General features: G+C 36.9%; 1 protein-coding gene across 2 annotated transcripts in view; it reads left to right on the top strand.

Moving 5' to 3' along the window:
* The window catches only part of IL6ST (interleukin 6 cytokine family signal transducer), a 55,535-nt gene that overhangs the window by 11,586 nt on the left and 30,156 nt on the right, over positions 1-13,793 (top strand). For both annotated transcript variants that reach the window (XR_013966864.1, XM_080804168.1), the window contains exons 2-3: positions 7,350-7,433; positions 13,044-13,122. Coding sequence is in view for 1 of the 2 variants with exons in the window: in XM_080804168.1 (XP_080660294.1) it covers positions 13,059-13,122 (64 nt within the window). In the remaining variant the exon portion in view is untranslated. The remainder of the gene's footprint in view (positions 1-7,349; positions 7,434-13,043; positions 13,123-13,793) is intronic.

Below are 13,793 nucleotides of genomic sequence, written 5' to 3' on the forward strand. Positions count from 1 at the left end.
TATCTACCAAAAAACAACAGCAACAAAAAACCCACAAAGCTTTAAATATGAGGAAAGAAACAGGTAAAATATAAAAGAATAGGGAAAGAGTATACCATAATAACACTAATGGAAGAGAAGATGAGATGTCTGTAATGATGTCAAAGTAGATTTCAGAGCGAAGAATATTACCATTGGTAAAAAACATCATTGCATTAATTTAAATTAAAAAAATCATTGCACAATGATACAAGAGTCACTTCATCAAGACCGTACATTTACATTCCTAATGTAGCTTCAAAATAGGGCAAAATCTGAAAGAACTGCAAGAAGAAATAAAGAAACAGTTCTATTTGGGATTATCAATACCCCCTTTTCAATAATTGATAGAGGAAATAGACAGAAAATGACTAATGATAACAGAAGATTTGAATAACACTATCAACCAGACTTGATTGACACTTATTTAACACTCCAGGAGCAACTGTGGGTTTTTTTTTTAATTTTTTAAATTTTTAATAAACATATAATATATTATTAGCCCCAGGGGTACAGGTCTGTGAATCGCCAGGTTTACACACTTCACAGCACTCACCATAGCACATACTCTCCCCAGTGTCCATAACCCCACCACCCTCTCCCTACCCCCCTCCCTCCGGCCCCCCTCAGTTTGTTTTGTGACATTGAGTCTCTTATGGTTTGTCTCACTCCCGATCCCATCTTGTTTCATCTATTCTTTCCCTCCCCCCCAAGCCCCCCACGTTGCATCTTCACTTCCTCATATCAGGGAGATCATATGATAGTTGTCTTTCTCTGATTGACTTATTTTGCTAAGCATAATACCCTCTAGTTCATCCATGTCGTCCCAAATGGCAAGATTTCATTTTTTTTTTCCTAAGATTTTATTTATTTATTTGACAGACAGAGATCACAAGCAGAGAGAGGAAGGGAAGCAGGCTCCCTGCTAAGCAGAGAGCCCTATGCGGGGCTTGATCCCAGGACCCTGGGATCATGACCTGAGCCAAAGGCAGACACTTAACCGACTGAGCCACCCAGGTGTCCCTTAGATTCAGAATTTTAAAACGAAAAATTAACAGGCACCCCAAGATTTCATTTCTTTTGATGGCTGCATAGTATTCCATTGCATATATATACCACCTCTTTTTGATCCATTCATCTGTTGATGGACGTCTAGGTTCTTCCCATAGTTTGGCTGTCGTGGGCATTGCTGCTATAAACATTGGGTGCACGTGCCCCTTCAGATCACTACGTTTGTATCTTAAGGGTAAATACCTAGTAGTGCAATTGCTGGGTGGTAAGGTAGCTCTATTTTCAACTTGTTGAGGAACCTCCATGCCATTTTCCAGAGTTGGTTGCACCAGCTTGCATTCCCACCAACAGTGTAGGAGGGTTACCCTTTCTCCGCATCCTCACCAGCATCTGTCATTTCCTGGCTTGTTAATTTTAGCCATTCTGACTGGTGTGAGGTGGTATCTCATTGTGGTTTTGATTTGTATTTCCCTGATGCGGAGTGATGTGGAGCACTTTTTCATGTGTCTGTTGGCCATCTGGATGTCGTCTTTGCAGAAATGTCTGTTCATGTCCTCTGCCCCATTTCTTGATTGGATCATTTGTTCTTTGGGTGTTGAGTTTGCTAAGCTCTTTATAGATTGTGGATACTAGCTCTTTATCTGATACGTCATTTGCAAATATCTTCTCCCATTCTGTCAGTTGTCTTTTGGTTTTGTTAAGGGTTTCCTTTGCTGTGCAAAAGCTTTTGATCTTGATGAAATCCCAATAGTTCATTTTTGCCCTTGCTTCCCTTGCCCTTGGCCGTGTTCCTAGGAAGAAGTTGCTGCCGCTGAGGTCAAAGAGGTTGCTGCCTGTGTTCTCCTCAAGGATTTTGATAGATTCCTTTCTCACATTGAGGTCCTTCATCCATTTTGAGTCTATTTTCATGTGCGGTGTAAGGAAATGGTCCAGTTTCATTTTTCTGCATGTGGCTGTCCAATTTTCCCAACACCATTTGTTGAAGAGGCTGTCTTTTATCCATTGGACATTCTTTCCTGCTTTGTCGAAGATTAGTTGACCATAGAGTTGAGGGTCTATTTCTGGGCTCTCTATTCTGTTCCATTGATCTGTGTGTCTGTTTTTGTGCCGGTACCATACTGTCTTGATGATGACAGCTTTGTAATAGAGCTTGAAGTCTGGAATTGTGATGCCACCAACTTTGGCTTTCTTTTTCAATATTCCTTTGGCTATCGAGGTCTTTCCTGGTTCCATATAAATTTTAGGATTATTCTATTTCTTTGAAAAAAATGGATGGGATTTTGATAAGGATTGCATTAAATGTGTAGATTGCTTTAGGTAGCATAGACACTTTCACAGTATTTGTTCTTCGAATCCATGAGCATGGAACATTTTTCCATTTCTTTGTGTCTTCCTCAATTTCTTTCATGAGTACTTGTTTTCTGAGTATGGGTTCTTTGCCTCTTGGGTTAGGTTTATTCCTAGGTATCTTATGGTTTTGGGTGCAATTGTAAATGGGATTTACTCTTTAGTTTCTCTTTCTTCTTATTGTTGGTGTAAAGAAATGCAACTGATTTCTGTGCATTGATTTTATATCCTGACATTTTACTGAATTCCTGTGCAAGTTCTAGCTGTTTTGGAGTGGAGTCTTCTGGGTTTTCCACATAAAGTATCATGTCATCTGCAGTAGTTTGACTTCTTCTCTGCCAATTTGGATGCCTTTAATTTCTTTTTGTTGTCTGATTGCTGAGGCTAGGACTTCTAGTACTATGTTGAACACCAGTGGTGATAACGGACATCCCTGCCGTGTTCCTGACCTTAGCGGAAAAGCTCTCAGTTTTTCTCCATTGAGAATGATATTTGCGGTGGGTTTTTCATAGATGGCTTTGCAACTGTGGTTTTTAACTACACACAGAACACTGATTTCAAGACTTAAAAGCAAATAGATCAGTAGAACAGAATAGAGCAGAAATTGGGTAGAGCTCCCAGGTGAAATTAGGGTGCCTCCTAGTTTTGTAAAGTATTGGTAGAACACAGCCACACCCATTTGTTTATGTTTTATCTATGGCTGCTTTTGTCTGCAACAGCAGATGGTGTAGTTCCAACAGAGACACTGTGGTCTGCAAAACCTAAAATATTTATTCTCTGGCCTTTTACATAAAAAGTTTGCCCAAGCGTAGAATAGAGTACATAAATAGACCCATATATACATGGACAACTGATTTTTTATGAAAGTGTAAAGGCAATTCACTTGAGAAAGGATAGTTTTTCTACAAATAGTTCAGAAACAATTGGCTATTCCTATGTAACAAAATGAACTTGAATACCTACCTTACACCATATATAAGAATTACCAAAATAGTTGATAGACCTGAATATCAAACCGAAAACTATAAAACTTCTGGCTAGAAAACATAGACCCTTGAGACTTGGCATTCAGCAAGGATTTCTTTGATACAGTACCAAAAGTAGTAGTAAATAAATTGGACTCGATAAAAATGAAAATTTCTGCTCTTTAAAAAAGCACAGTTAAAGAATGGGAAGATAAGCCACAGAGTGGGAGAAAATACTTAAAAAGGATTTTCTAATAAAGACCTTGCATCTAGAATTCTATTTTTTAAAACTTCTAAACATAATAATGAGAAAACAACACACCAATTTAAAAATGAGCAAGATATTTGAACAGACCAACATCACCAAAGAAGAACATGAATATACACCTACCATAGATACGACCTGGCTTGTCTACTAGGTATTGTCCCGAGAGAAGTGAAAGCTTATATCCATGCAGATTTGGGACTAGTTAGATTACACTATATTTATTCCACTAATATATTATGCACCTGCTTATAGCAAGAAAGTTTAGTTTATCCAACAAAGATACTGAGGTGCTCACTATGCTGGGTGTGATTCTTGATGCTAGGAATATAGAAGGGAACAAAGCAAACAAAATTTCTGCCTAATTTGCTAACATTCTATTTTAGGTACACAGATAATGTATTGACAGTGTATTAGTTTCTCAGGGCTGCTGTAACAGAGTGCCACAAACTGGGTGACTTAAAATAACAGGAGTTTATTTTAAGGTTCTGGAGGCCAGAAGTCCTTCTGAAATTCTGGATAGAATCTGTTCCTTGCCTCTTCATAGCTCATAGTGGTAGCCCTTAGTCTTGACATTTCTTATCTTACCCCTACATTACTCCAGTGCACGCCTGTGTTGTCACATGGCATTGTGCCTATGTTGTTTTTTTTTTATAACGACAACCAATCATACTGTATTAAGGGCCCACCGTACTCCTTTATGACATCTTAACTACATTAGCCAGGGCCCTATTTCCAAACGGTCACATTATGAGATACTGTGGATTAGGACATCAGTATATCTTTCGGGAAGAAAACACAGTTCAACCCATAACAGCCAATAAGATAAGTAAACTATTTTACTATGGTCTGCAGACCAAATCTAGGATGCATCCTATTTTATTAAATAGTTTTATTAGAATTCAGCCATGCCATCTGTTCACATACTGTCTCTAACAAAGTCGACTAGTTACAACAGAGACCTTAATTGCCACAAAACCTAAAATATTTATTACCTGGCCCTTTACAAGAAATGTTTGCCAAGTCATTTTAGAAATTGTGAAGTGCCATTGAGAAAAAATAGGAAGGGGAGATAAGCAGTACTGGGTGGTCAGGGAAGTCCTGTATGAGAAGGTTGAATGTGAGCAAATGCTATAAGGAATTCATCTTAATGTATTGACTTAGAAAGACGTCCAGATGGAGTAAGTGAAAAAAGCAAGTTATAGCACATTTTTGTGATCCCATTTTTGTAAAGTAAGAAAGTATATATTTATGCAGTATAATGTAATACATGAATAGAAAATTTTCAAAATTACCCACCAAATTGTTCACATTGGTTACCTTGGTGGGATTATAGGGGACTTCTACATGATGTATTTTCAACTTCAGTTCATTTGAAAATTTAAAAATTACTTCCTTTGCATTTTAATATCACTGTAAACTTAATTTTTTATATATTATTAAATTACATCAAAGGCTTAATATGTGTGAAACAGTAATGGAGGATTCAAAAGGAGTTGAACCTCCTTGCCTTTGTTTTTTTTTTTTGTTTTGTTTTTTATCTTTTTTTTTTAGTATTATGATAGTCACCATACATTATTAGTTTTTGATTAGTTCATTGATTCATTGTTTGTGTATGACACCCAGTGTTCATGCAATACGTGCCCCCCTTTAATACCCATCACTGGGCTAACCCATTCCCCTCCCCCCTTCCCCTCTAAAACCCTCAGCTTGTTTCCTGGAGTCCATTGTCTCTTCAGGTCTCCCCCTCTGATTCCCCCCTTCATTTTTCTCTTCCTTTTCCTAATATCCCCCATGCTATTCCTTATTTTTCAGAAATAAGTGAAACCCTATGATAATTGACTTCTCTGCTTGACTTATTTCACTTAGCATAATCTCCTCCAGTACCATCTATGCTGATGGAAAAGTTGGGTATTCATCCTTTCTGAAGGCCGAGTAATATTCCATTATATAACTGGACGATATCTTTATCCATTTGTCTGTTGAAAGGCATTTCAGCTCTTCCCACGGTTTGGCTGTTGTTGACATTGTTGCTGTGAACATTGGGGTGCATGTGGCCCTTCTTTTCACTACATCTGTATCTTTGTAGTAGTGCAATTGCTGGGTCATATGGTTGCTCTATTTTTAACTTTTCGAGGAACCTCCACACTGTTTTCGAAAGCAACTGTACCAATTTCCACCAACAGTGTAGGAGGGTTCCCCTTTCTCCACAATCTCTCCAGCGTTTGTTTCTTGCCTTCTTCATTTTGGCCATTCTAAGTGTTGTAAGGTGGTATCTCAGTGTGGTTTTGATTTGAATTTCCTTAATGGCTAATGATGATGAATGTTTGTTCATGTATCTGTTACCCCTTTGTATGTCTTATTTGGGGAAGTGTCTGTTTGTGTCTTCCGTCCATTTTTTGACTTGATTATCTGTTTTGTGTGTGTTTAGTTTGAGGAGTTTTTTATAGATCTTGGACATCAGCCCTTTGTCTAGAGTGGCATTTGTGAATATCTTCTCCCATTCCATAGGTTGCCTCTTTGTTTTGTTGACTGTTTCCTTTGCTCTGCAGAAGCTTTTGCTCTTGATGAAGTCACAAAAGTTCATTTTTGCCTTTGGAGACAAATGTGTGTCTGTTTTTTACGCCTGTACCATGCTGTCTTGATGATCACAGCTTTGTAATACAACCTGAAGCCAGGCATTATGATGCCTCCAGCTTTGGTTTTCTTTTCCAACATTTCCTTGGCAATTCGGGATCTTTCTGGTTCCATACAAATTTTAGGATTGTTTGTTCCAGAACTTTGAAAAATGCCGTTGGTATTTTGAGTGGGATGGTGTTGAAAGTATACATGGCTCTGGGCAGCATAGACATTTTAACTGTTTATTCTTCTGATCTATAAGCATGGAATGTTCTTCCATCTTTCTGTGTCTTCATCAGTTTCAGAACATAAGTGTTCTGTAGTTTCTTCCTTCACCTCTGGTTAGGTTCATTCCAAGGTATCTTATGGTTTTTGGTGCTATTGTAAATGGAATTGCTTCCCTCATTTCTCTTTCTGCAGGTACATTGTTAGTGTACAGGAGAGCAACTGATTTCTATGCGTTGATTTTGTATCCTGCCACATTACTGAATTGTTGTGTATGACTTCGAGTAATTTTAGGGGAAGAGTCTTTCCGGTTTTCATGTCATCTGTAAAGAAAGAGTTGGGCTTCTTTGCTGATTGGGATGCCTTTTATTTCTTTTTGTTCTCTGATCGCTGGGGCTAGGACTTCCGGTACTGTGTTGAAGTTATCCTTTACATTTCAAAGAGGAACCACCATTAATTATACTAGAATTTAACTTAGTACTGAAATTTAAGTTGAATTTATGCCTGTGTGTATAAAATAGTATGGCAGTTGAAAAGCAGTAGCCTTAACTGCTAGTGAAAGGTAAAAGGTATGATTCTCCTAAAGATTTGCTTTGATTCCTTTTGTCAAATTCAACAAAATGTCCCATTCATGTTTCTGTGACATTACATGAACATCAGGGAAGTTTGGAGTAGGCATGGAGGGGCTGATAATGTTTCTAAGTATTTTTCAAAACATCAGTGGGATGTTTAAATATTGTTATACAAGTGTTTATGGGATCATTTTATACTGAAGGTCAGAAGGTACCTAAATGAGATACTTTTCAGGAAGGCTTATAGCAGGCAAGGATTTAAGAAGAATGCAGGTAATAAATACTAGCAAAGTCAGCTTTCTGAACAAGGCTCTCCTCTCTTTATAGTGAGATCTAATGAAAAGAGCATGACTTTTGGAGGCAGAAGACTTAACAAGTCCCTGTTTCTTCACTTCCTAATTTTGTGATTTGGTAAGTAACTTAACCTGTCAGAATTTTTTTTTCTTTACTTTTTTTTTTTTTTTTTTTTTTTACCTGTCAGAATTCTTCTTTTGTGAAGTTTCAGGAATTAAATCCTTGCCATTCGAAACCTAGTGTATATATACAACACAATGAGTGGACCCTAAGGTAAACTACAGACTCAGTGGGGGTTAAAGTGTGTCAGTGTAGGTTCATCCTTGGTAAAATGTACTATCCTGGTGAGTGAGACTGCTAAATAGGAGAGGCTGTGCATGTGTGGGGGCAGAGGGTGTGTGGGAAAAATTCTCCATACCTTCCTCTCAATTTTGTTTTAAGCCTGAAGCTCTTTATTAAAATAAAGATTCCTGCCCTACCAACCTCCTTTTCTAGGATATTAGGATAATCAGGTGAAGTAATTTATATAAAAGCACTTGTGTAATGTAAAGTAGTATATAGTATACAAGTGTTACTATGACTTAATAATTAGTAATAATGGAATAGAGCAGAGTTGGATCATTTTTAAAATAATAATATAATGTAGGTATGACTGGCTCTCTTAAAATTATTCACGGTAACACTATAATGTGTATACATCCTACCATATTGGAATTTTCTTCATCCTGATCCCTGCCCACCTTATTTATTCAACAAACATTACTTTGCCTTCTTTTTGGCAATTGTAGTTCATCTACTATTCTATAATTACAAGAGCAATGTTACTATGGTAACTAAGTTTATATTGCCATTCTTCCCTCCAATGAAATCTGTACCTAAATGTATTACTCATGCCTTTTCTTTGTTTTTTTTTGTTTTTATTTTATTTATTTGACAGATCACAAGTAGGCAGAGAGGCAGACAGACAGAGAAGCATGCTCCCTGATGAGCAGAGAGCCCCCTGTGAGGCTCCATCCCAGGACCCACCCTGAGAGCATGACCTGAGCAGAAGGCAGAGGCTTAAGCCACTGAGCCACCCACGCGTCCCTACTCATGCTTTTTCATTTTGTCCTTGGGTCAAAGTAAAAAGAAAAAGACACTCAAAGATCACAATCCATAAGTAACAAAAAGAATTTATAAAGGCCAAAAGTATCAAATATTTATCAGTTATAACTCCAGTACATTTTCTCCCACTTAAGAAATCTGTGGGAATGAAAAGGAACAAGAATGATTGATTATAGGGATAATCTAGATCTGTTCTAATTTTTTAAAATCATTTGTAAACTTTATTCATTTAACAGTAATAGTGAATTAGTTCTGATGCGCACCTTTCAGCACATTACCGTGTTGAACCACCATAGTTGAGGAATTGCCACTCTAGAAGAACCACTCAGTGTGCTTGGAATAAGCCTTACCTATATCTGTGGTTAGCAGTTTCATAGAATCAGTCTATCTTTCTTTCCTTCTTTGACAGATCAGAAGTAGGAAGAGGGGGGGGGGAGCAGACTCTCTGCTGAGCATGGTTTCATAGAATCTTCTGAGATAAGATGCAAATTTCAAGAAAAATTGTATGCAATATGTGGTTGTAATATACGCATGGAAAATTCTGCCAGAGATGCAGGAGGATAATGCTAATAATGGAATTTTAAATTTAGTATGTACTGTCAACAAAATGAGAAGAACAGTACGCAGTGTACTGTCAATTCTGTCCATTTTAAAACAAGATAAGCCCCCAAATGAAGTTGACTGTATTGCGTTTAATATTCAGATAGTGCTACTGTGTTTCCATCTCTTAGGTTGGGACTATGAAACTAAGTTCCTGAATAGGTGTTTCTTCATCAAATCTCAATGACAGTCCTTTAAAAATTAGGAAACATTACTTAAAAAAAAAAAAAAAAGATTTTATTATTTGAGAGAGCACACAAGCACAGGTAGGGGCATAGGGAGACAGAGAAGTAGACTCCCCACTGAGCAGGGAGCCTGACTTGGGGCTCAATCCGAGGACCCTGAATCGTGACCTGAGCCAAGTCTAAGGCAGATGCCTAACTGACGGAGCCACTGAGAGGTGCCCCAGGAAACGTTACTTTCCAACTATTAAAATGTGAAACCTACCTTTGCCTGTTACATAACATGTTTCATGGACCTGCTTAGATAAATCTAATTGCTTTGCGGTAACTATAAATACCTTTATGGGACCTCTTGTGTCAGAGTTTTGTCATAAGAATATAGTGCATTCATAGAAAGATTGCCGGTTTCCAGGAACTATAGAGAACTATAGTTCACACTCTACAGTGTGAACAAGGTACTTCGTGTGGGTGATCAGGGTGTAATTGCATACTGCTCTCCCAACATGATCAGATAATTTTCTTCATTTTGTTTTGATGAGCAGTTGAATGATGTGTATTTTTCTAATATGGGACTATTGAAAGTTAGGAAGTAAGAAATAAAACCAGTGGAGGAAAATGGTTCCTGCAATTTCATTCTTTTATCATTTATCCTGTAACAGTTTAAATAGTTCATGAGCAGATTATTATAGAGTGACTTACGTGGTTAGGGAGTACATAAAGTCAAGTTAGTAATGAGATTTAGTAAAAGAACACTGTATCCCAAATGCAGTACTGTGAAGCCCTGTTAAGAAGTTCATGGTTTTATTTGGGAGAGAGAGTTTACACATCAAGTATTTTTTAATGCAAATTTCGTTTTTGACTAAGTACTGAAGTCACATGGTACAACATTGGAAAGGTACAGAGTATACTATAGTAGAGTGTCTCCTTCCTACTGTGGAATCTCCTCCAGTAGCAACCAGTCTTTGAATTAGTATCCTTCTTGAGGTATTTTATGCATATATAAGGAAATTAGTGTATTTTTTTTTGTTCCTCCCCACAAATAAATACACTGTTCTGTACCTTAACAGTATTTTATTTTATTTATTTATTTTTAGATGCCGTTACACATCTCTAAGTAGTAATGTAGAACTTATTTTTTTTGGAGCTACATATAGGCTGTATTTAGATATACCATAATTTAACTAGTCCTTGTGCATTAACCTTCTTTATTAAAAACAAAGCTATAGTGAATAATCTTATGTGTGTGTTGCTCTGCTCATTTCTATAGGATAAAATACTGGAAGTATTACTAGATTCAAACATACGTATTTAAGTTTTGATCGATAATGCAAAACTGGGCATATATCTTGTCTGGGTTCTTTTTTTGTTTATAATTGAGCTCTGATTTACAAAGAATTCAGTTTTAAATTCCTAGTTTTTTGGGAAGGTTATGCCATTTACACTGTAAGTGCAGCAAATGAGAATGCCTTTATGTCATGGTCTCAAAATACTGTGTTGATAATTTTTTAATTTTCATTGTATTTTTGCCAAAACTGGAAATGATACTGGGCTCGTTTTTGTTTTGTTCACTGTTTTTACTAAGTACAATTCACATGCAGTAAAGTCCACAGATCACAAGTTTATATAGCTCAGTAAATTTTTAATGACCATCTAGTTTATAGAACATGTCCAGCATCCCAGAAGTTCCCTTCTGCCCTCTTTCCCACCACCCAAAAAAGATAACAACTGTTCTCTATCACCACAGCTGACGTTTGCCTGATTTTGAACTTTTATATAAAGGGAATCAAGCATACTTTGTGTCTCATTCTCTTCTCTCTTAATAGGAAATTCAGTCATGTTGTTGTGAGTACCTGTAATTGTGATTGAGTTACTTGAATTTTTCTGTTCTACTGTTTGGTTGCTTCTACTTTTCAGTACTTAAACTTGGATGAACATTCTTGTATGTGTCTTTCAGAGGAGGGAAGCGCTCAACTTTTTTTTTTTACTATATACCTTGCCTGGGTAGATTTTGTTGGTTTTTTTTTTTTTTTTTAAAGATTTTATTTATTTATTTGACAGATCACAAGTAGGCAGAGAGGCAGGCAGAGAAGGGAGGAAGCAGGCTCCCTGCTGAGCAGAGAGCCAGATGCAGGGCTCGATCCCAGGACACCGGGATCATGACCTGAGCCGAAGGCAGCGGCTTTAACCCACTGAGCCACCCAGGCGCCCCTGTTGGTTTGTTTTTAATTGAGGTCTAATGTATAAAGAAAAAAATTCACCAATTTTTAGTGTACAGTTTTGTTGGGAAACAGTTCCCCATAGAGCTCTTAGAGGTTTGCTTACAGCCTTGGAAAATTGAGATAATGTCTCTCTCCAGAGTAAGAGGCAGGCATGCTTACTGCCATTTTAAAAGATCTGGGTTTCCTAAGCTCAGTCTTCTATCCTATAACATGACCCACTGTGTGTGTGGGTGTTACCAGTCGCTCTTGACAGTGCTCTTTTGGAATCGGGGCCCAGGCAATTGTCACAAGAAAATGCTGCTCCTGGTATGAGTAATAAGGCCCTTTGTCTCTGATGGCAGGAGTCTGTTGTCTCCTGCCAGTATTCATGGAACTAACAGGCTAACTTGTTAGCTTGCAAGTAAGGTAAAGTCTCAGTGCTTTTCACACTTCTTGACACAATTGAGTGAATTTTGACTAATACATAGAGTTTTATCACTACCACCATCAGGTCATAGAACATTCCTGTCACTCCAGAAAGTTCTTTAGTGCTTCTATACATTGATTCCCCTTTTCCACTTCAGCCCCAGCCAGCTCCCTAATCTGCTTTCTGTCACCCTGGTTGTGCCATTTGTCAACTACCCTGTATATGGAATTCAGCAGTGCATGGGCTGTTATCTGTGGCTTCCTTTATTTAGCATAATGCTTTTGAGATTCATTCATGCTACTGCATGTATCACTAATTCATTCCCTTTTATTACTGAGTGGTATTCTGTTGCATGGGTATACCATTTGTTTGGGTATTGGTTTATCCATTCTTAAGTTGCTTGACAGTTGGGTGGTTTTTAGTTTGGGACTGTTATGAATAAAGCTGCTATATGAACATTTGAGTATAAGTCTTCATGAGGACATGTATTATGTATTTTTAGTTCTCTTGGATACATTCTTAGTGAAATATGTATTATTACTATTATGTACATTTAACTTGGTAAAGAACTGCCAAATCATTTTCCAAAGTGTCTGTATCATCTTGCATTCCTTTCTGGGGTGGTTTTAATTTGTATCTCTCATTATGAGTGGGGTTGAAAGTACCATTTTTTATGTTTTAAATAATTTGTATTTTCTTTTCTATAAATTGCCTATTCAGCACACCTTGCTGGTTTTTCTACTAGGTGTTGGAATATTTTAGTGATGTGTAAGCATTCTTCATATAGCAGGGGATATTTTTTTTGGTCATGGTATTATGAATTACAAACTTTTTTTTCCATTTTGGCAAATACCTTTTGAGATTCCTTTTGATGGGTTTTGCTGTGTGTCTCTCTGAAGTACTATCTCACACAGTATTTACTAATAATTTACTGATAATATAAGTCTTCACATAATAAAGAAACAAGATTGCCCTTTTAATTGACATTAAAGTATAAATTGTGTTCCATCACTTTTTTATGTAGCCATAACTCTGGTGGGAATAAAGAAACATTCTGATAACTTAGATTTGTTTTCTGCATGCTCATAAAATTTTACTACCTTTTAGAAGAAGACACCTATCCAGTGAAAACAAGAGCTTTAGGAATTGTGTCTTTACTTACTTTGTGTAATAAGAGAAAAAATAATAAAAATAATACTATGTGTGTCTTTTACAGAAATACCTATGCAAGATGTTGACATTGCAAACTTGGATAGTGCACGCGTTGTTTATTTTCTTCACCACTGAATGTGTAGGTAAGGTTCATGAAATGCACTACCTCCCAACCTCATAAATTAGGTTTATGTATTTTTGTATAATTATATAATTAAGGTTATGCTTCATAATTATGTAATTATGTTAATGTTTTTATTCTTTCTAGGGTCATTATTGGGAGAATAATGCTGCATAACCTAAAAATGATTTTGAAATGTAAAAATATTCCTGATAAATTAGAGTTTGAGTTGAAACAGTCTCCCAGTAATCCTAAATGCTGTTTAAGTATACTAACGATAACTTTAAGGTGGAGGGGGGGTGGAATACATTGCTGGGTTTTTTGGGCATTTTTTTAATACATAGGAGAAAATCTATTAACCTTTAGCACTTCACTTTTTAATGGCCAAAGGTGTTACTGAACAGCACTGTGTTAGTGATAGGTCTGGAATCCACAGCCTCATCCTTGAACTGGTTGTTACTAGTTGACAAGAGATAAGTACAGAAATTAAGAGTAAATGTTTAGAATCTTTAAACAGTTTGATGTAGCCATGACATCCAAGCATGCCATCACTGGACTTAAAGATATGGTATAGAGCAAAAGTATTAAGTCTGTGAAAGATTGGGGGTAAAAAACCAAACTGATCTTTAACCACAGGTAGTTTGAGAAAACACTGCTATAAATCAGCCCCTTTCAAAATCCAGGAATGCAACT

The sequence above is a fragment of the Martes martes genome (assembly GCF_963455335.1).
Source record: "Martes martes genome assembly, chromosome: 5".
Taxonomy (NCBI): domain Eukaryota; kingdom Metazoa; phylum Chordata; class Mammalia; order Carnivora; family Mustelidae; genus Martes; species Martes martes.